The sequence below is a fragment of the Panthera onca genome, chromosome X (assembly GCF_046562875.1).
Source record: "Panthera onca isolate mPanOnc1 chromosome X, mPanOnc1 haplotype 2, whole genome shotgun sequence".
NCBI classification, from domain to species: domain Eukaryota; kingdom Metazoa; phylum Chordata; class Mammalia; order Carnivora; family Felidae; genus Panthera; species Panthera onca.
The window spans coordinates 97,996,173-98,016,488 of NC_138357.1; the positions used below are offsets into that span (position 1 = coordinate 97,996,173).

At 36.5% G+C, this 20,316-nt stretch overlaps 1 protein-coding gene across 1 annotated transcript in view; it reads right to left on the reverse strand.

Annotated features, from left to right (window-relative positions):
- The window catches only part of CFAP47 (cilia and flagella associated protein 47), a 544,336-nt gene that overhangs the window by 156,344 nt on the left and 367,676 nt on the right, over positions 1 to 20,316 (reverse strand). Inside the window, exons 50-51 of the mRNA XM_081794138.1 lie at positions 11,375 to 11,509; positions 6,535 to 6,669 (exon numbers count right to left, since the gene is read on the reverse strand). Of these exons, the coding sequence (XP_081650264.1) occupies positions 6,535 to 6,669; positions 11,375 to 11,509 (270 nt within the window). The remainder of the gene's footprint in view (positions 1 to 6,534; positions 6,670 to 11,374; positions 11,510 to 20,316) is intronic.

Here is a 20,316-nt window from a genome sequence, read left to right on the forward strand (position 1 = left end):
AAAATTGTTTTAAATAAAATTTTAAAATGAAAAAACTTAGTTTCAGTTATTCAACATAATAAATCACATAAGGAATATTCTTACAGAAAAATACGTGTGCATATCTCTGATAATTTTTTTTATTCCAACTAATTTCTTAAAATGAAATCATTGGATCAAAGGAGATAAACAATATTAAAAATGTTAGGGGTGCCTGGCTGGCTCAGTTGGTAGAGCATGTGACTCTTGATCTCAAGGTTCTAAGTTCGAGCCACACAATGGGCACAGAGAGGACTTAAAATCTTAAGAAAAAAAAGTTTTAAACATATTCCAAATATTCTCAAATTGCCATTACAACAAGTAAGATTGCGTCATTGAAGCTGACCCTCATCAAAACTGGGTGTTACCAATATTTTTCATATTTTCCTATTTGGAAGTTTAAAAAAAAATCTTACTTAGGTGTTTTCATTTCTTTTTTGTTCCAGCTTTATTGAGGTATAACTATTAAAAGTTATATATATTTAAGGTATCACTTGATTTGATATACTATGCATTATGAAATAATCACTACAACCAAGCTAATTAACATATTCATTATCTCACGTAATTACTGATTTTTGGTGGGGGTGGTGAAGACACTTAAGATCTACCTTCTAAGTAAATCTCAAGTACACCCTACTGTACTGTTAACTATAATCATGCTATTGTAGATTAATTAGTTCTCTAGAACTTATTCATTTTATGTAATGGAAACTTCCCTAATTGAAGAGAGATACACTGCTGAGCAATCAGTAAGAAAAAGTCCCACGTTATTATAGGAAACGGAAAGGTTGATCCTGTCTGATATAGGAAGGCCTCTTTGAAAAACTAGGGATACTTGTAATATAATTCGATGCATTTTTCATAGCTCTTAATCTATCTTGCAGCTGGTCACCATGCAGATTTTTTTTATTAGGTATCACTCCATTTTAGCCCATTAACATGATACCATAATATTCTCATTTTCTTTCAAACACTTTTACCTGGCTTTCCTTCATGGTTCTTCTGCCTTAAATTCTGATGAGGGTTTCGCTCCTGGCATAATGCATCTACAACAGTGATCTAGTCTTTAACCTCGCCTGCATGATTTCAACTAAAGAAATCTTAAACCTTAACAACTATTTTTTTTCACCGTGACCCAGCTCCAAATAGTTAACTGATGACTAGGTATAGCCACATAAATGTCTTGCTGTCACATCAAAATCAGAAAGCACAAAACTGTGCCAAGCATTATAATCTCCCAGACTTTTTATATCTTCTTGTTGATGGTCCAACTAAATTACTCCATAATATTGTTTCCACCTCCATTTTGTGTTGCCAAGTGGCTGCAGGGGCCTTGAACTGACACTAGCCCTTCTGGAGAGTGCATGTACTAGATAACAGCCCACAGAGTCACAAGTAAATGTAAATTCCTGATGTGACTCCCTAACCATTCTTGTGATAAGGACTCTCCTCTGCTTCCCAGGGCCTTCCCCTTATGCACGATGAGATCCCCATGATGCGAGCCAAAACCTACCCTTTTGGGTTTGAATTGACGAATCTGGCCTCAGCCCAGGAACCTCAAAGCATTCTGCCTGAAAATCCTAATAAAGATATATGCCCCAGGTGCTTTTCTCTTTGTCTGCACCCTATTTCACCTCCCCAAGTGGTCCATCAAGGAGTGAAGTACATATCCTTCAGGACCTGTGAGTAATCAACTATTTCACTTTCCCTTGTGGCCATTTGTTGAATTAGGACACGCCATCAGACACCTCTGGGGTCTACTTAACAAATGTTATTTCAACAAAGCACCAACACTTCTAAATTAGTATCTTAATATTTTTCTCTTCACTAAGATATGGACAAACCTTGTACGTTTTTGGAATCGATCCTATCTCCTCTCTTAAGAGAGTCATATAATGCTAGCCTCTGAAATGTTTTCCATCTCTAATAGTATATCTCTTTCACTAACACCACCGTAAAATAACATTGTTCTCTTTACTTCAAAGCCAGTTTGCTGTCCCAGTGGCCTAGCTGGCCCGAAGTGTTCTTCCCTTTCCAAACCATTTTTCTTTCTTTCTTTTTTTAAATTTTATTTTTTATTTTTGAAAATTTACATCCAAATTAGCATACAGTGAAACAATGATTTCAGGAGTAGATTCCTTAATGCCCCTTACCCATTTAGCCCACCTCCCTCCCACAAACCCTCCAGCAACCCTCAGTTTGTTCTCTATATTTATGAGTCTCTTCTGTTTTGTCCCCCTCCCTGTTTTTATATTATTTTTGTTTCCCTTCCCTTATGTTCATCTGTTTTGTCTCTTAAAGCCCTCAGATGAGTGAAGTCATATGATTTTTGTTTTTCTCTAATTTCACTTAGCATAATACACTCTGGTTCCATTCACGTAGTTGAAAATGGCAAGATTTCATTCTTTTTGATTTCCAAGTAATACTCCACTGTGTGTGTGTATACACACACACACACACACACACACACACACACACACCACGTCTTCTTTATCCATTCATCCATCCATGGACATTTGGGCTCTTTTCATACTTTGGCTATTGTTGATAGTGCTGCTATAAACATGGGGGTGCATGTGTCCCTTTGAAACACCATACCTGTATCCCTTGGATAAATACCTAGTAGTGCAATTGCTGGGTCATAGGGTAGTTCTATTTTTAGTTTTTGGAAGAACCTCCATACTGTTTTCCAGAGTGGCTGCACCAGCTTGCATTGACACCAACAATGCAAAAGAGATCCTCTTTCTCCGCATCCTCGCCAACATTTGTTGTTGCCTGAGTTGTTCACGTTAGCCATTCTGACAGGTGTAAGGTGGTATCTCATGGTGGTTCTGATTTGTATTTTCCTGATGATGAGTGATGGTGAGCATTTTTTCATGTGTCGGTTGGCCATCTGGATGTCTTCTGTGGAAAAGTGTCTATTCATATCTTTTACCCATTTCTTCACTGGATTAGTTGCTTTTTGGGTGTTGAGTTTGAGAAGTTCTTTATAGATTTTCGATACTAACCTTTTATCTGATATATCATTTGCAAATATCTTCTCCCATTCTGTCGGTTGCCTTTTAGTTTTGCTGATTGTTTCCTTCGTTGTGCAGAAGCTTTCTATTTTGATGAGGTGCCAGTAGTTCATTTTTGCTTTTGTTTCCCTTGCCTCTGGAGACGTGCTTGAGTAAGAAGTTGCTGCAGGCAAGATGAAAGAGGTTTTTGCCTGCTTTCTCCTCGAGGATTTTGATGGCTTCCTGTCTTACATTGAGGTCTTTCATCCATTTTTAATTTATTTTTGTATATGGTATAAGAAAGTGATCCAGGTTCATTCTTCTGCATGTCGCTGTCCAGTTTTCCCAGCACCACTTGCTAAAGAGACTGTCTTTATTCCATTGGCTAGTTTTTCCTGCTATGTCAAAGATTAGTTGGCCATACGTTTGTGGGTCCATTTCTGGGTTCTCTATTCTGTTTCATTGATCTGAGTGTCTGTTCTTGTGCCACTACCATACTGTCTGGATGATTACAGCTTTGTAATATAGCTTGAAATCTGGGATTCTGATGCCTCCTGCTATGGTTTTCTATTTCAAGATCCCTTTGGCTATCCGGGGTCTTTTCTGGTTCTATACAAATTTTAGGATTATTTGCTCTAGCTCTGTGAAGAAGGCTGGTGTTACTTTGATAGGGATTGCATTGAAAATGTAAATTGCTTTGGGTAGTATCCACATTTTAACAATATTTGTTATTCCTATCCAGAAACATGGAATCTTTTTCCATTTTTTCGTGTCTTCTTAAATTTCTTTCATAAACTTTCTATAGTTTTCAGTGTATAGATTTTTCACCTCTTTGGTTAGATTTATTTCTAGGTATTTTATGGTTTTTTGTGCAACTGTAAATGAGATCGATTCCTTGATTTCTCTTTCTGTCGCTTCATTGTTGGTGTATAGGAATGCAACCGATTTCTGTGCATTGATTTTATATCCTGCAACTTTGCTGAATTCATGATTCAATACTAGCAGTTTTTTGGTAGAATCTTTTGGGTTTTCCATATAGAGTATCATGTCATCTGTGAAGACTGAAAGTTTGACCTCTTCCTGGCCAATTGGATGCCTTTTATTTCTTTGTGTTGTCTGACTGCAGAGGATAAGACTTCAAATATTATGTTGAATAACAGTGGTGAGAGTGGACATCCCTGTCTTGTTCCTGAACTTAGGGGGAAACCTCTGTTTCTCCCCGTTGAGGATGATATTAGTGTTGGGTCATTCATATATGGCTTTTATCATCTCGAGGTATGCTCCTTCTATCCCTACTTTCTTCAGGGTTTTTATCAAGAAAGGATGCTGTATTTTGTCAAACGCTTTATCTCTGGCTATTGAGAGGATCATATGGTTCTTGTCCTTTCTTTTATTGATGTGATGAATCATGTTAATTGTTTTGCGGATATTGAACCAGCCCTGCATCCCAGGTATAAATCCTGCTTGGTCATGGTGAATAATTTTTTTAATGTATTGTTGGATCAGGTTGCCTAATATCTTGTTGAGGATTTTTGCATCCATGTTTATCAGGGAAATTGGTCTACAGTTCTCCTTTTTAGTGGGGTCTCTGCCTGGTTTTCAAATCAAGGTAATGCTGGCTTCATAGAAAGAGTTTGGAAGTTTTCCTTCCATTTCTATTTTTTGGAATAGTTTCAAGACAATAGGTGTTAACTCTTTCTTAAATGTTTGGTAGAATTCCCCTGGAAAGCCATCTGGCCCTGGACTCTTGTTTTTTTGGCAGATTTTTGATTACTAATTTGATTTCCTTACTGGTTATGGGTCTGTTCAAATTTTCTATTTCTTCCTGTTTCAGTTTTGGTAGTGTATATGTTTCTAGGAATTTGTCCATTTCTTCCAGATTACCCATTTTATTGGCATGGAATTGCTCATAATATTCTCTTATTATTTTTATTTCTGTTGTGTTGGTTGTGATCTCTCCTCTATCACCCTTGATTTTATTTATTTGGAGCCTTTCCTTTTTCTTTTTGATCAAACTGGCTAGTGGTTTATCAATTTTGTTAATTCTTTCGAAGAACCAGCTTCTGGTTTCATTGATCTGTTCTACTGTTTTTTTCTTTGTTTGTTTTTGTTCTTTTTGTTTTTTTGGTTTCAATAGCATTAATTTCTGTTCTAATCTTTATTATTTCCTGTCTTCTGCTGGTTTTGGGTTTTAATTGCTGTTCTTTTTCCAGCTCCTTAAGGCATAAGGTTAGGTTGTGTATCTGAGCTCTTTCTTCCTTCTTTAGGAAGGCCTGGATTGCTATGCAAACCATTTTTCAATACTGCCTAAATATCACTCTTAATCCATGTATTCTGTGATGGTTAATTTTATGCTTTACCTTCGCTGCTCTGTGATGTCCAGTTATTTGATTAAACACCGGGCTTCAAACTTGCCGTATTTTTTTCCCCATTTTTTAATGTGATGAACACTTAAATCAGTGAAGTTTGAGAAAAGGAAATTACCATACATAATGTGGGTGTACCTCCTTCAATAAGTTGGAGGCCCTAAGAGCAAAGTGAGGTCATCTGAAGAAGAAGCAATTCTTAGTCAAGCCTGAAACAGAAAACCTGCCTGACCTTGCAGCCTGCCTGGCACGGCTGGGGAAGATGGACCCAAGATTGCAATACCAACTCTTACCTGATTCTCTGCCCTGCTTGCTTGACCTACAGATTTTTCACTTGCCAATCCCCACAATCGTGTCAGCCGATTCTTTAAAATCTCAATCTCTCTATCTTTCTGTCTTTGTCTGTCTCTCCATATGTGTGTATATGTATATAAGTATGTGCGTGCCTATTTACATTACATTACATTGTATTATGGTAGTGTCTGTTTTACTGAAGAATCCCGACTAAACACAAAGTGATTCCATAAAGATTTCTTCCTTGATATACCTCATTGTCTCCACAGCTTTGCTGTTGTTGACTCATTCTCTAACGCCCTCTTAAGTCCCTGCTACTCACCCTTCAGAGAATTCAGTCACCCATTCTCCAGGAAATCTGCCCTACCCTTCTAATTCTCCATTATCTCAATTTCCTTTGAATTTCTACTAAAAAGATATGATGTTTAACAACGTTCCGATAAAGCTTTAGATCACTGGAAGGAAGAATAATAGGACTGATTTTCTTCTACATATGAGGAAGGTTGCTATCATCTGTTAGGCTGAAGAAAAGCATGTTACATTGTTAAAATAATGTACTCATTAACATTTTATCAGAAATGTACTGTAATCTATTGTTTGATAAGAAATATACATAAGGTTGTTCACTTATGAAAGAGCAAGCAGCCTTCACGTGAAGTATTATAACCTTATGAATGGTAATAGCTATACAAATCTAGAAAGTAAATTATGTAAAGTTATCCGGAACTAATACAAGAAGATTCTTACAGGTATATGCAACACACCTTTGTATATATATTGTGAATGTAAAGTATTAATTAATTTAAAAGGGAATGACTGAAGAGTGATCATGAAACTCTCCTTAATCATAAACTTACCTTGGTCTTCCTCATCAATTTGGGGGGATAGTTCTGATACTGATTTCTGAAAGGAGGGTACTCGAATGTCATGTTGATCTGGTTCTTCCTGAGATTCATCCTCTTGACTTCTTTTAACAGAAAGTGAGATTGCACCTACAACACATAAGTACAAGATGCTATATTAACTAGGGATTTGTTTTCTAAAAGGAAAGGTCAATTTTAGGTATTAAACATGCTTTAGTGTGAAACTAATAAGGAACCAAACACAAATTGTAGGTGTTAGTACCAGATTTAAACCTGATGGTGGTACAGAACAATTTAATGGAAAATCCATTAATATTTATTTTAAGTATAAGTGATGGTCAGTTTTTATTTACAAAGTAGTGTCATACGTAGGTTCACAACTGGGGCTGTCTGTTACCAGCTGTGTCCCTCAGTTTGCCCAAATGTGAATTGGACGCGACACTGGTGGCAGCTGGTGACACTGGAGAGTACAAAATGTCCCTGGTATTACACTGACTCCATCTGGGGCTCCGGGAGTGCTTCCAACAGTTTACGCATCTCTGAGTGGGCAGGATTGGCCCCAGACTGTGGCTGAGATGGGCTAGAGCCAGGTCACAGACTGCTTCAGAATCTGCAGTGGGCTTGAGGTTGGCAGGCCTGACCACAGAATATGTATGGGCGTGTCACCCTCTGGGTCCCTGGGCAGGCAGGACTGCTTCCAGACAGCAGCTATGAGGGGCTGAAACTGGATTATAGGGCTGCTCTCAGATGTGCAGACAGACCCTGGTCTATGAGCCTAATTCTGGGGCATGCACAAGCACATCTCCCAAGATGAGGGTTCCCGGACCATGGCTGAGAGTGGCTGGCCAAGTTCCAAGGCCATTTCAAGATCTGCAGTTGGACCAAGACTGAAGGACCTGCCTCAGGGACATAGACAGGTGTGTCTTCTGGCAGGTCCCTAGGGGTGCAGACATCATGGCTGAGAGGGGCTGTGAGACAGATGTGAAGTGATATCTCCTTGTAGTTTTGGTTTGTATTTCCCTGATGCTGAATGATGTGGAACAACTTTTCATGTGTCTGTTTGCCATCTGCATGTCTTCTTTGGAGGAATGTTTGTTTACATCTCCTGCCCAGTTTTAAATTGGATTATTTAGATTCTGGTTATTGAGTTGTAGAAGTTCCTTATATATCTTGGATACTAACCCTTTATTGGCTATATCATTATTGTTTTTGGTACAATGGTAAGTGGTATTGTTTTCTTAAATTCTCTTTCTGCTGCTTCATTTTTGGTGTATAGGAATAAAATAGAGTCCGTCATTGATTTGGATCCTGCAAAATTAACATTTACTGAATTCATTCATCAGTTCTAGTAGTTTCTTGGTAGAACCTTTAGTGTGTTTTTACATAGAGTTACCATGGCTTCTGTAAATTACAAGAGTTCTATTTCTTCTTTACCAACTTCGATTTGTTTACCATTTGTTTCTTTTGTATTTTTAAAAATTATTTATTAATGTTTACTAATTTTTGAGAGCAAGAGGGACAGAATGTGAGCAGGGAAGGGGTAGAGAGAGAGACGGAACACAGAATCCAGAGCAGGCTCTAGGCTCTAAGCTGCCAGCACAGAGCCCGATAGAGGGGTCAAACTCACCAACTGTGAGATCATGACCTGAGCCAAAGTTGGACATTATTAAACAACTGATCCACCCAGGTGCCCCGGTTGTCACATATTTCTTTATGTTGTCTACCTGCTGTGGGTAGGACTTCTAGTACAAAGTTGAAGAAAAGTGGTGAGAGTGGAACCCCCTGTCTTACTCCTGACCTTAGGGGAAAAGCTCTCAGTTTTTCACCATTGAGTATTATGTATTATTTCCATTTTAAAGAAGGGAAATCATGTAAGAGAAAAGCCATAAACAGCGTTCCATTATAATTGAAATTTTTGTAACCACTTCACGATGTAAACATACATGAAATCATCACAGTGTACATCTTAAATGTATAGAACTTTTGTCAATTATACCTCAATAGAGCTAGAAAAAAAACCTCCGTTATTCGATGGACACCATTAAGAAAATTAAAACGAAAACCACAGACTGGGAGAAAAAATTTTTAAAGCACATGTCTGGAAAACAAAAACAAAAACCATGTACGAGAAAAAATTTTAAAAAGCCTAAATATTCAGCAATAAGAAAACAAACAACCCAATGTAGGACAAGGGATGGGAAAAAGAGTTGAAAAAGCATTTCATAAGAATACGTATAGATGACAAAGAAGCACAAGAAAACATGCTCAACATTATTATTCATTACAGAAATGTAGAGGAAATCCACACTGCAACTGAACTACACACAGATGAAAATCGATCAAAGTGCAATGGCGAATCCTACAAACCATGGTCAAGGATATAGAGAAACTGGAACTTTTATGCAGTGCAAGTGAGAATGGAAAGAGAGACAATCTCGTTGAGATACTGTTGGCAGTTACTTCTTTAAACATTGTAAATTCAACTACCATATTATCCAGGCATTCCACATATAAGTGATTTACTCAAGATGAATGAAAGTATATGCCCACACACAGATTTATGTATAAATGTTCATATCAGCTTTATTGATAACTACCAAAAAAATGGAAAAACCCAAATGTCCGTCAAAAAGTAAAAAGATCCAAATATTGTGGCGTATCTATTTCATGGACTACGACTCAGTAATAAACGGAATAAAGTATTGATACATGCACTGTGTGGATGGATCTTAAAATAATTATATTGCATAAAAGAAAACAATTCCCCAAAAGGGTTAAACCTTATGATTTCATTCATATACAATGCTATTAAATGCATATATGGTGACAGAAAACAGAAATGTTGCCGAGGGCAAAGGTATCTTATGCCATGAGGGAAGAGGAGGGTAAAAGGATTAAAAATGGACACAAGGAGACTTTTTGTGGTGACCCATATTCATTATCTGATTTGTAACCATGGATTCATGGCTGTATGCATGTGTTAAAACTCAAAATATATACTTTAAATATGCATAGCTTACTGTATGTCAGGTAAACCACAATAAAACTGTTTAAAAAGCACCCTTAGGGATTCCTGGGTGGCTCAGTTGGTGGAGCATCCCACTCTATTTCGGCTGAGGTCATGATCCCAGGGTCATGGAATTGCGCTCTGCATCCGGCTCTGTGATGAGTGTGGAGTCTGCCTAAGATTGTCTCCCCAACTCTCACTCTGACCCTCTCTCCTGGTCATGCTCTCCCTCTCTCTCTTAAAACAAACAAACAGCATACTCTATATTAGAAATTATACTAACTACTGCTGAACAGGATAACAATAGGATAGGAGAAGTGTCACCCCCAACTGAATGTACTGTATAAGCAGGATGTGTAAGGGAAGTTCACAGCCAACTATGGGTATCTTTCCTGCAGTAGGCAATATCATAAATGAGATAATAAATGCAGGAAACTTAATGAAGCCATCCTATTTAGGTATTCAGAACACTTGAATCAATCCATCCATCCATCTATCTATCTATCTATCTATCTATCGACCTATTTAATTGTCACCTCTATCCATTTATATCTCTCTGTTCCATAAATTCATGTCTATTTCACTGATATCAAATGCAACCATGTCCTCATTTGTTTGGATTCATTTTACCGTGGAGGTGACTTATTAAGTCTCCATGTAAAGCCTTCATTTATTTTGTTAATTTTACCTTAAACTTATTTTTAGAAATAATTTCTATGTAAAATAATGAATTTTCATATAAAAAAGCATCCTTAGGCTTCATCCGAGAAATAAAATGGGGAAGATTGCTTTTCACAAAGATGCAGAGTGGTAAGAAGCAAATGTTCACAAGTATTTGTAAAATTTTTTGAAGTTCCAAGCTAAGGAAAAATACCTGAGGTTACCTGAAGAAGAAGCAAATTTGGTCAAGACTGAAACAGAAAACCTGTCTGACCTTGCAGCTTGTCTGGCACAGCTGGGGAATTTAGACCCAAGACTGCAATACCAACTCTTACCTAATTCTCTGCCCTGCTTGCTTGACCTACAGATTTTTCACTTGCCAATCCCCACAATCATGTCAGCCAATTCTTTAAAAATCTCAATTTCTCTGTCTCTCCATATGTATACATACATATATATTTGTATGTGTGTATGCATGTGCCTATTTATGTTACATTACATTATATTATGGTAGTGTCTGTTTTACTGAAGAATCCCGACTAAACACAAAGTCATTCCATAAAGATTTCTTTGATATACCTCACTGTCTCCACAGCTTTTCTAACGCCCTCTTAAGTCCTTGTTACTCATCCTTCAGAGAATTCAGTCACCCATTCTCCAGGAAATCTGCCCTGTCCTTTCCAATTCTCCATTATTCTCAATTTCCTTCGAATTTCTACTAAAAAGATATGATGTTTAACAACATTCCAATAAAGCTTTAGATTATTGGAAGGAAAAATAATGGCACTGATTTTCTCCCACATATGAGGAAGGTTGCTATCATCTGGTAGGCTGAAGAAAAGCATGTTACATTGTTAAAATAATTTACTCATTAACATTTTATCAGAAATGTACTCTAAGTTTTCGTTTAGTAAGAAATACATATAAAGTGGTTCACTTATGAAAGAATAAGCAACCTTCAATGAAATATTATACTCTTATGAATGTTAATTGCTGTACAAATCTAGAAAGTAAATTATGTAAAGTTAATTCAGAGCTAATACAAGAAAATTCTTACAGGTATATGCAACACACCTTTGTATATATATTGTGAATATAAAGTATCTATTCATTTAACAGGGAATGACTGAAGAGTGATCATGAACCTCTCCTTAATCATAAATTTACCTGAGTCCTCATCATTATTTTGGGGGGATGGTTGTGATAAGGATTTCTGAAAGGAGGGTACTTGATTATCATCTTGGTCTGGTTCTTCCTGAGATTCATCCTCTTGTCTTCTTTTAACAGAAAATGAGATTGCACCTACAAAAGTACAAGATGCTATATTAACTAGGGATTTGTTGTCTAAAAGGAAAGGTCAATTTTAGGTATTAAACATGCTTTAGTGTGAAACTAATAAGGAAATAAACACAAATTGTAGGTGTTAGTATCAGATTTAAACCTGATGGTGGTACAGAACAATTTAATGGAAAATGCATTAATATTTATTTTAAGTATAAGTGATGGTCAGTTTTTATTTACAAAGTAGTATCATATGTAGGTTCACAACTGGGGCTATCTGTTACCAGCTGTGTCCCTCAGTTTGCCCAAATGTGAATTGGACGTGACACTGGTGGCAGCTGGTGACACTGGATAGTACAAAATGTCCCTGGTATTACACTGACTCCATCTGGGGCTCCGGGAGTGCTTCCAACAGTTTACGCATCTCTGAGTGGGCAGGATTGTCCCCAGACTGTGGCTGAGATGGGCTAGAGCCAGGTCACAGACTGCTTCAGAATCTGCAGTGGGCTTGAGGTTGGCAGGCCTGACCACAGAATATGTATGGGCGTGTCACCCTCTGGGTCCCTGGGCAGGCAGGACTGCTTCCAGACAGCAGCTATGAGGGGCTGAAACTGGATTATAGGGCTGCTCTCAGATGTGCAGACAGACCCTGGTCTATGAGCCTAATTCTGGGGCATGCACAAGCACATCTCCCAAGACGAGGGTTCCCGGACCATGGCTGAGAGTTACAGGGCCATTTCAAGATCTGCAGTTAGACCAAGGTTGAAGGGCCTGCCTCACTGACACAGGTGTGTCTTCTGGCAGGTCCCTAGCAGGGGCAGACATCATGGCTGAGAGGGGCTGTGAGACATGTGAAGTGGTATCTCCTTGTAGTTTTGGTTTGTAATTCCCTGTTGCTGAATGATGTGGAACAACTTTTCATGTGTCTGTTTGCCATCTGGATGTCTTCTTTGGAGAAATGTCTGTTCACATCTACTGCCCATTTTCAAATTGGATTAGTTTCTGGCTATTGAGTTGTAGAAGTTCTTTATATATCTTGGATACTAACCCTTTATTGGATATGTCATTATTGTTTTTGGTACCATTGTAAATAGGACTGTTTTGTTAATTTCTCTTTCTGCTGCTTCATTATTAGCATATAGGAATGCAACAGATACCATACATAGATTTGAATCCTGCAAAAATTAACATTTACAGAATTCATTCATCAGTTCTATTACTCTTTTGGTAGAGCCGTTCGTTTGGGTTTTCTACATAGAGCATTATGTCATCTACAAATTGCGAGAGTTTTACTTCTTCTTTACCAAATTGGATGCCATTTCTTTCTTTTCTTATTTTTTGAAATTATTTATTAATGTTTATTTATTTTTGAGAGCGAGATGGAAAGAATATGAATGGAGAAGGGGTAGAGAGAAAGGGAAACACAGAATCCAAAGCAGGCTCTAGGGTCTAAGCTATCAGCACAGTGCCCGATGCAGGGCTCAAACTCACGAACTGTGAGATCGTGAGCTGAGCTGAAGTTGGACCCTAACCCAATGAGCCACCAAGGTATCCCTGGATGCCATTTATATCTTTATGTTGTCTAATTGCTGTGGCTAGGAGTCTAGTACTATGTTGAAGAAAAGTGGTGAGAGTAGATATCCCTGTCTCACTTCTGATCTTAGGGGAAAAGCTGTTTTTCACCATTGAGTATGATATATTATTTCCATTTTAGAGAAGGTAAACTGATACAAGATAGTTCAGTAGCTTCCCCAAAGTCAGTCAGCTCAGTATAATATAGGCAGAATATGTAGACGTGCATTCTGGTTCTAAGTCCATACTTTTTAAAACTCAATTAAAACATTTAATTTTTTGAACACTTTTATGTTTACAGTAAAATGAGTGGAAAGTACAGAGTTCCCATATATCCCCCCTTACATTGCCTACTATAAACATCTTGAATTATTGTGATTTATTACTTAAATGTTGAGCCAGTAATGATATACTATTATTAAGTAAAGTCCATAGAGTGCATTCTGGCTAATTTTTTGTGTTATACATTCTATGGCTTTGGCAAATATGTAATTTCACGTATCTACCATTACAGTATCATGTAGAATAGTTTCACTGCCCTAAAAATCCCGTGTACAATACTCATTCATCCCTTCCACCCAACCTATAAAGAACTGTCAACCACTGATCTTTTACCTCTTCTAGAATGTCATATAGTTAGAATCATACAATATGTAGCCTTCTTAGATTTACCTCTTTTACTTAGCAATATACATTTACGTTTCCTCCATATTCTTTGTGGTCTAATAGGTTACTGTTTTTATCACTGATAAATAACCCAATGTATAGATATACCACTCTTTAACCATTTATCTATTATATGACATGGTAGTTTTCCCCATAATTTGGCAACTATGAATAAAGCTGTTATTAACATTTATCAGCAGATATTTGGATGGCCATAAACTTTCAATTCATTTGGGGAAATACAAAGATGTATGATTGCTATATCATGTTATGAGTATGTTTACTTTTCTCGTTTTTTTTTTTTTTGTATTTGTGTGTTTATTGGCTTACTTATATATTTTAGGAGAGTGACAAAGAGAATACCTGAGTAGGGGAGAGGGGAAGAGGAGAGAGAGAGAGAGAAAGAATCCAAAGCAGGCTCCACACTCAGCATGGAATCTGATGTGGGGCTCCATCCCACAACCTTGGGATCACGACCTGAGCTGAAGTCAAGAGTCAGATACCAATCCAACTGAGCCACACAGGGGCCCCAATAACTCTTAATGGACAGAACAACTAGACAGAATACCAATAAAGACACATAGGATGTGACCATCACTTAGAACCAGTAGACCTAACTGGCTCATATAGAACATCCACCCATCAACAATGGAGTATCCAACTTCTTAAATCAACTTTGGACACTGTCCAGAATGGATCACATGTGAGGCCACAAGGCATATCTTAATAACTGAAAAAGATTTAAATCATAGAAAGCATGTTGCCTCATCACAATGGCATGAAATTATAGTCAGTAACATAAGGAAAAAAGGAATGTCACAAATTTGGACACTAAACAACATACTTTTAACCAATATTTCAAAAAAATTTAGAAAAAAATAGAAGTCTGAAACTATATAGATGATTGACAATGAGAACACAGCATACAAAACTGGTGTGATGCAGTGAAAGCAACACTAAGAGGGCAACTCATAGCAGCAAAAGCATATGTTAAAAAGAACAACCTAAAATCAACAACCTAACTGCACACAATACAGAACTGGAAAAAGAAAAGCAAATTCAACCCAAAACTAGCAGAAGAAAGGAAATGATAAAGACCAGAGTAGAGGTAAATAAAACAGAGAAGAGAAAAGCAAAAACCAGAAAGTTTCTCTCTTTGAAAAGGTCAACATCACTGGCAGAATTTTCAAGTGATTAAGAAAAAAGAAATGAAGACTCCAATTAATAAACTCAGGAAAAAAGTGGGGACATTACATTGTTTTCTCCAAAATAAAAAGCTTTATAAGAGACTACAATGAACCATCATATGCCCCCCAAATTGGGTAACTTAGATGAAATGGACAATATCCGAGAAACACACAATCTACTAAAAATGCTCATGAATAAAAGAAAAACAGAATAGACATAAATCTAATAAGGACATTGAATTCGTAAGGAAAACTCTTCCCACAAAGACAAGCCCAGGACGAGATGGCTTCATTGTTGAATTCTACCAAATACTTAAAGAAGAATTACTATCTTCTTTTTCTCAAAAACTTAAAAATTGATAGAGGAGGGAAAACATAGCCTCATTCTAGGAGGCTAGCACTGTCCTGATACAAAAGCAGACAAAGATAGGGCAAGAAAAGAAAATTAAAATCCAATATCCCTGATGAACACTGATACAAAACTTTTCAACTAAATACTAGCAAATCGAATGCAGCAGCATACCAAAAAGATTCTATACCATAGTTAAATGGTTTTTATTTCAACAAAGAATGAAGGAATGAATGAATGGTGGTTCAACATACAAAAATCAGTGAGTGTACTGTAGCACATTGACAGAATGAAAAAAAAAAAAACACATGATAATCTTGATTGATGGATAAAAGTGACAAAATTCCACATCAAAACGTTCATGGCAAAAATAAATTAGGAATAGAACTTTCTCAAAATGATAATAGCCATATGTGAAAACAAACAGCTAATATTATACTCCCAGTGGTAAAAGACTGAAATTTTTTCCTTTAAGATTAGAAACAAGATAAGGATGTCTCTGGTTTAGGCTTCTACTCAACATAATACTGGAATTTCTAGTCAGAGCAAGTGTGCAAGGAAACGTAGCAAAGGTATCCATATTGGAAAGGAAGAAGTAAAATTATCTGTTTGCAGATGATACAATCTCATATGGAGAAAACCTTAATGATCATGGACACAAAAAGGATAGACCTAATAATAAATGCGTTCACGAAATATGCAGGATACAAAGTCAACAAACAAAAGCAGTTAAATTTCTATACACTTGTATTGAAAAATTTTAAATGGACCTAAGTAAAACAATTCAGTCAGATAAAACCATGATTTGGATAAACTTACATAATGTTAAACAACGTGCGCAAGTAATAATAAGGAAACCTAATCAATATTTCAAGTACGATGAACTAGTCTCAAGATTTAAAAGCACACATTCTCCATTCTTTCTCATTTCAGCCTACTTGTATACTCAGCACATTTCTTCTTTCTCCAATACATCCATCCAAACGTTATTACACTTTTATTGTCCCTTAACAAAGAGAAATGGAACAATCATTTGTAAAACAATTCAAAAGCCCTACAGGAGTGTAACAAGACCATATGTTAGATACCAACAAGAGAAATTAAGTATTTATCTTAAAACTTAGAAATAAGTGAAGAGAACTATGGAATTATAGGTCTATTTAGTAGCTTATCTCTTAATTGAAAGAACACTTTGAAACAATGTTTCTTAGAATTATGCCACTAATTTATGCACAGTTATTTTCCCAATAAAAAATCTTTGTTCTTGGGAATTTAATTTTAATTTTTTTCCTAAACAGTTACATTTTTAAATTGCATTTTTACTTTTGGTTATGAATTAGCTAAGGTAGAAGAGACAAGCAGTCAAATTCTTATAAACTTATTACAAAGAGTAACATTAGACTCAGTAAGTATCAGCAATGAACCTTCAAACCAAATGCCATCAATAATGATTATGAAAATATGTGTTTCAAAAGGTGATAATATTTTTCCACACTAGGCACGTGTGATTACTTTGCTCCCTATATTCCTCTGTTTGGGCCAAGGCCAACCAACCCAAAGGGAAGAAAGGTAAATAAAAGGTTGATTGTTGGTGGTTCAGTTTAAAAGCATGACAGGAAAACTAAAGGACTGCTTTGGAAAAACTATAGGTATACAGGACATAATAGTGTACAAAGCAACTCTCTAAGATACAGCATTATTGACTTAATGGAGGTTTTCAGTTTATCTGAAATGAGTGTTACCAAAAAAAATCTAATAGGGATCATAATTATAGCTATTATATTTTCAATAGATCAAGCTTTTATTCTGACAAATGGATTTTTTTCCCCTCTGCTAAACACTCTACGGGTTTGATTTTTTCAAAATGTATTTTAAACAGTCAAACCAACATTTCCTAGTATATAGTTTGGTTTTCATTAGGAATTGTTTTTCCCTAATTTCATACTATCTTGTAAAACGTCAATATCAGACTCAAGTTTAAAGCCTGAGCAATGCAATTTAGTACCAGTGGTTAGCCTTTTGAAAACAACGTGAAATCATTTATTGAACGCTTACTCTGTGTTAGGTATATGCTAAATGCCTCCCATTCATTACCTATTGAACTCCTTTAATAAACGTATAAATTAATTCCTCACTGGACTCATTTTCAAGTTCAGCAAGCTGGGCTGTAGAGAAGGTTGGGTAACTCACTCCAGGTCACATAGTAAGTGACAAAGGCATAAATAATACATAAATGTATTTACCAAACGTAGAATACGGAAAATGGCATATTAAGTCATGCCTAAATATCACCAAATACACCACAGAATAAGTGGGCTTTTGCGTGGAAAAATAGCAAAGTAACTCACATACTTACAAAACATTTATTTTTGGCCTAGAGTAATAGGTTTCAGATACTGCCCACTGATTATCTAAACTATTTCACCCCTTAGAAAACTTCCAAAAACAAGTTTCCATGACAACAGTTAAACCTGGCAAGGTCTTTGGCCTCTTTGCACTTGGTCTCCCTACACCCACCCTCTTCCTTCCATTGGCTTCATGCTTCACCACTCCCTATTGCTAATGAGGAATACTGTGTTTAAGGAAATTTTCTGTATGGCTGGGCTTTTATCAACTTGTGAATTTCTTGGAGGGACATGAATTCTGTCAAGAAGTGTTTTCATACATATCTGCTCTACGCACATTATACCACACACGATTGAATGAATTTTCATTGTTTTGTTTCTCTACTATACTATCCTATGAAATCTGAGTAGCAAGACTAAAGATGAAAGCCTGAGGAAATCTCTGCTAATCCTTCCTTCTTCTATCTTTTTCTTACTTCATTTTAACCACCTTCCTAACTCATTTTCTTTTGTTGTATTTTCTCTCTGGGGGACCAAAAGGCAAGGTGGAAAAACAAAATTTGGTGGCTAATGAAGAACAGAGATAAAGAGACCAGTGTTGTGGCCATATCTGCTTTTATTCTATGTACAATACAGCTCTTGTTTTCTACTCCATTTAAGCGCCTTATTTTTATGATAAAATGCATAGTAGTCTAGTGCCCAACTGTAGCCCTCTAGGCTCCATTTTCTTTTTCTGTGGTTTTATGCTGTTTGCTGTTTAAAAAACAAATTTTTGAAATGTGTAACATATACGACAAAAAGGATTAACAAAATCTACAGGATTCAGATTTCTGTTGTAAAGGATGGCTGATTACTTTTTTGCTTAGGAAGAACCTATGCTTTCATTACTGGGGCAGAACTTTAAAGCAGCAACAATCCAGACTGCCATTAAGGACACATGTTTCTTCCTGATTCATGCAAGAAAAAGGTGATAAATTTCATTTCATTATAAGTGAAAACTTCTGTTACCAGTTCAGGATGTATACATATATCATATCGTCACAGTGAACATCTTAAATGTATACAATTTTTATTTTCAATTATCCGTCAATATAGGTAGGAAAAAAACTTCTGTAATTCGATAGACACCATTAAGAAAATTAAAACAAAATCACAAATTGGAAGAAAAAATTTTAAACCACATATCTGAAAAAAAAAAAAACCCATGCATCCAGAATAAATTTGAAAAAGCCTAAAAATTGAGCAATAAGAAAAGAAACCACCCAACATACAGGAAATGATGGGCAAAAGATTTGAAAAAGCATATCGTTAGAAGACCTATAGATGACAAAGAAGCACAAGAAAACATGCTCAACATTATTATTCATTACAGAAATGTAGAGTAAATCCACACTGCAACTGAACTACACACAGATGAAAATCGATCAAATTGCAATGGCCAGTCCTACAAACTATGGTCAAGGGTATAGAGAAACTGGAACTTTTATGCAGTGCAAGTGAGAATGGAAAGAGAGACAATCTCATTGAAATATTGTTGGCAGTTACTTCCTTAAACATTGTAAATTCAACTACCATATTATCCAGGCATTCCACATATAAGTGATTTACTCAAGATGAATGAAAGTATATGCCCACACACAGATTTATGTGTAAATGTTCATATCAGCTTTACTGATAACTACCAAAAAAAGTGGAAAAACCCAAATGTCCGTCAAAGGTAAGTACAGCAGCATATTGTGGCTTATCCATTCCATGGACTACTACTTAGTAATAAAAGGAATAAAGTATTGATACATGCACTCTGTGGATGGATCTTAAAATAGTTATGTTGCATAAAAGAAAACAATCCCTTAAAAAGGTTAAACTGTGTGATGTAGTTTATATACAACGCTGTGAAATGCATATATAGTGACAGAAAACAGAGAAATGATTGCCTAGGGCAAGGGTAGCTTGTGGTGTGAGGGGTGAGGAGGGTAAAAGCATTAAAAAGAGACACAAAGAAACTTTGTGGGGTGACCTATATTCATTATCTGATTTGTAACAACGGATTCATGGCTCTATGCATGTGTTAAGAATCAAACTATATACTTTAAATATGCATAGCTTATTGTATATCAATTAAACCACAATAAAACTGTTTAAAAAGCACGCTTTGGGGGTGCCTGGGTAGGTCAGTTGGTTGAGTGTCCAAGTCTTTATTCCGCTCAGGTCATGACCCCAGATTGTGGGATTGAGTCCTGCATCGGGCTCTGTGCTGAGCATGGAGTCTGCTTAAGATTCTGTCTCTCTACCTCTCTCACCTGCTCATGCTCTCTCTCTCTCTCTCTCTCTCTCTCTAAGTAAATAAATAGCACACTTTGTATTTCAGATATTATACTTAACACTGCTCAGCAAGATGACAATAGGATTTGAGAAGTGTCACCCCTAACTGAATGTACTGTGTAAGTGGGATGTGTAAAGGAAGTTCACAGCCAACTATGGGTATCTTTTCGCAGTAGGCAATATCATGAGTGACATAAATAATGCAGGAAAATTAATGAAGCCATCATATTCAGGTATCCAGAACACTTGAATCAATCTATCTATCTATCTATCTATCTATCTATCTATCTTGTCACCTCTATCCATCTTCATCTCTCTGTTCCATATATTCATGTCTATTTCACTGATATCAAATGCAACTATTTCCTCATTTGTTCGAATTCACTG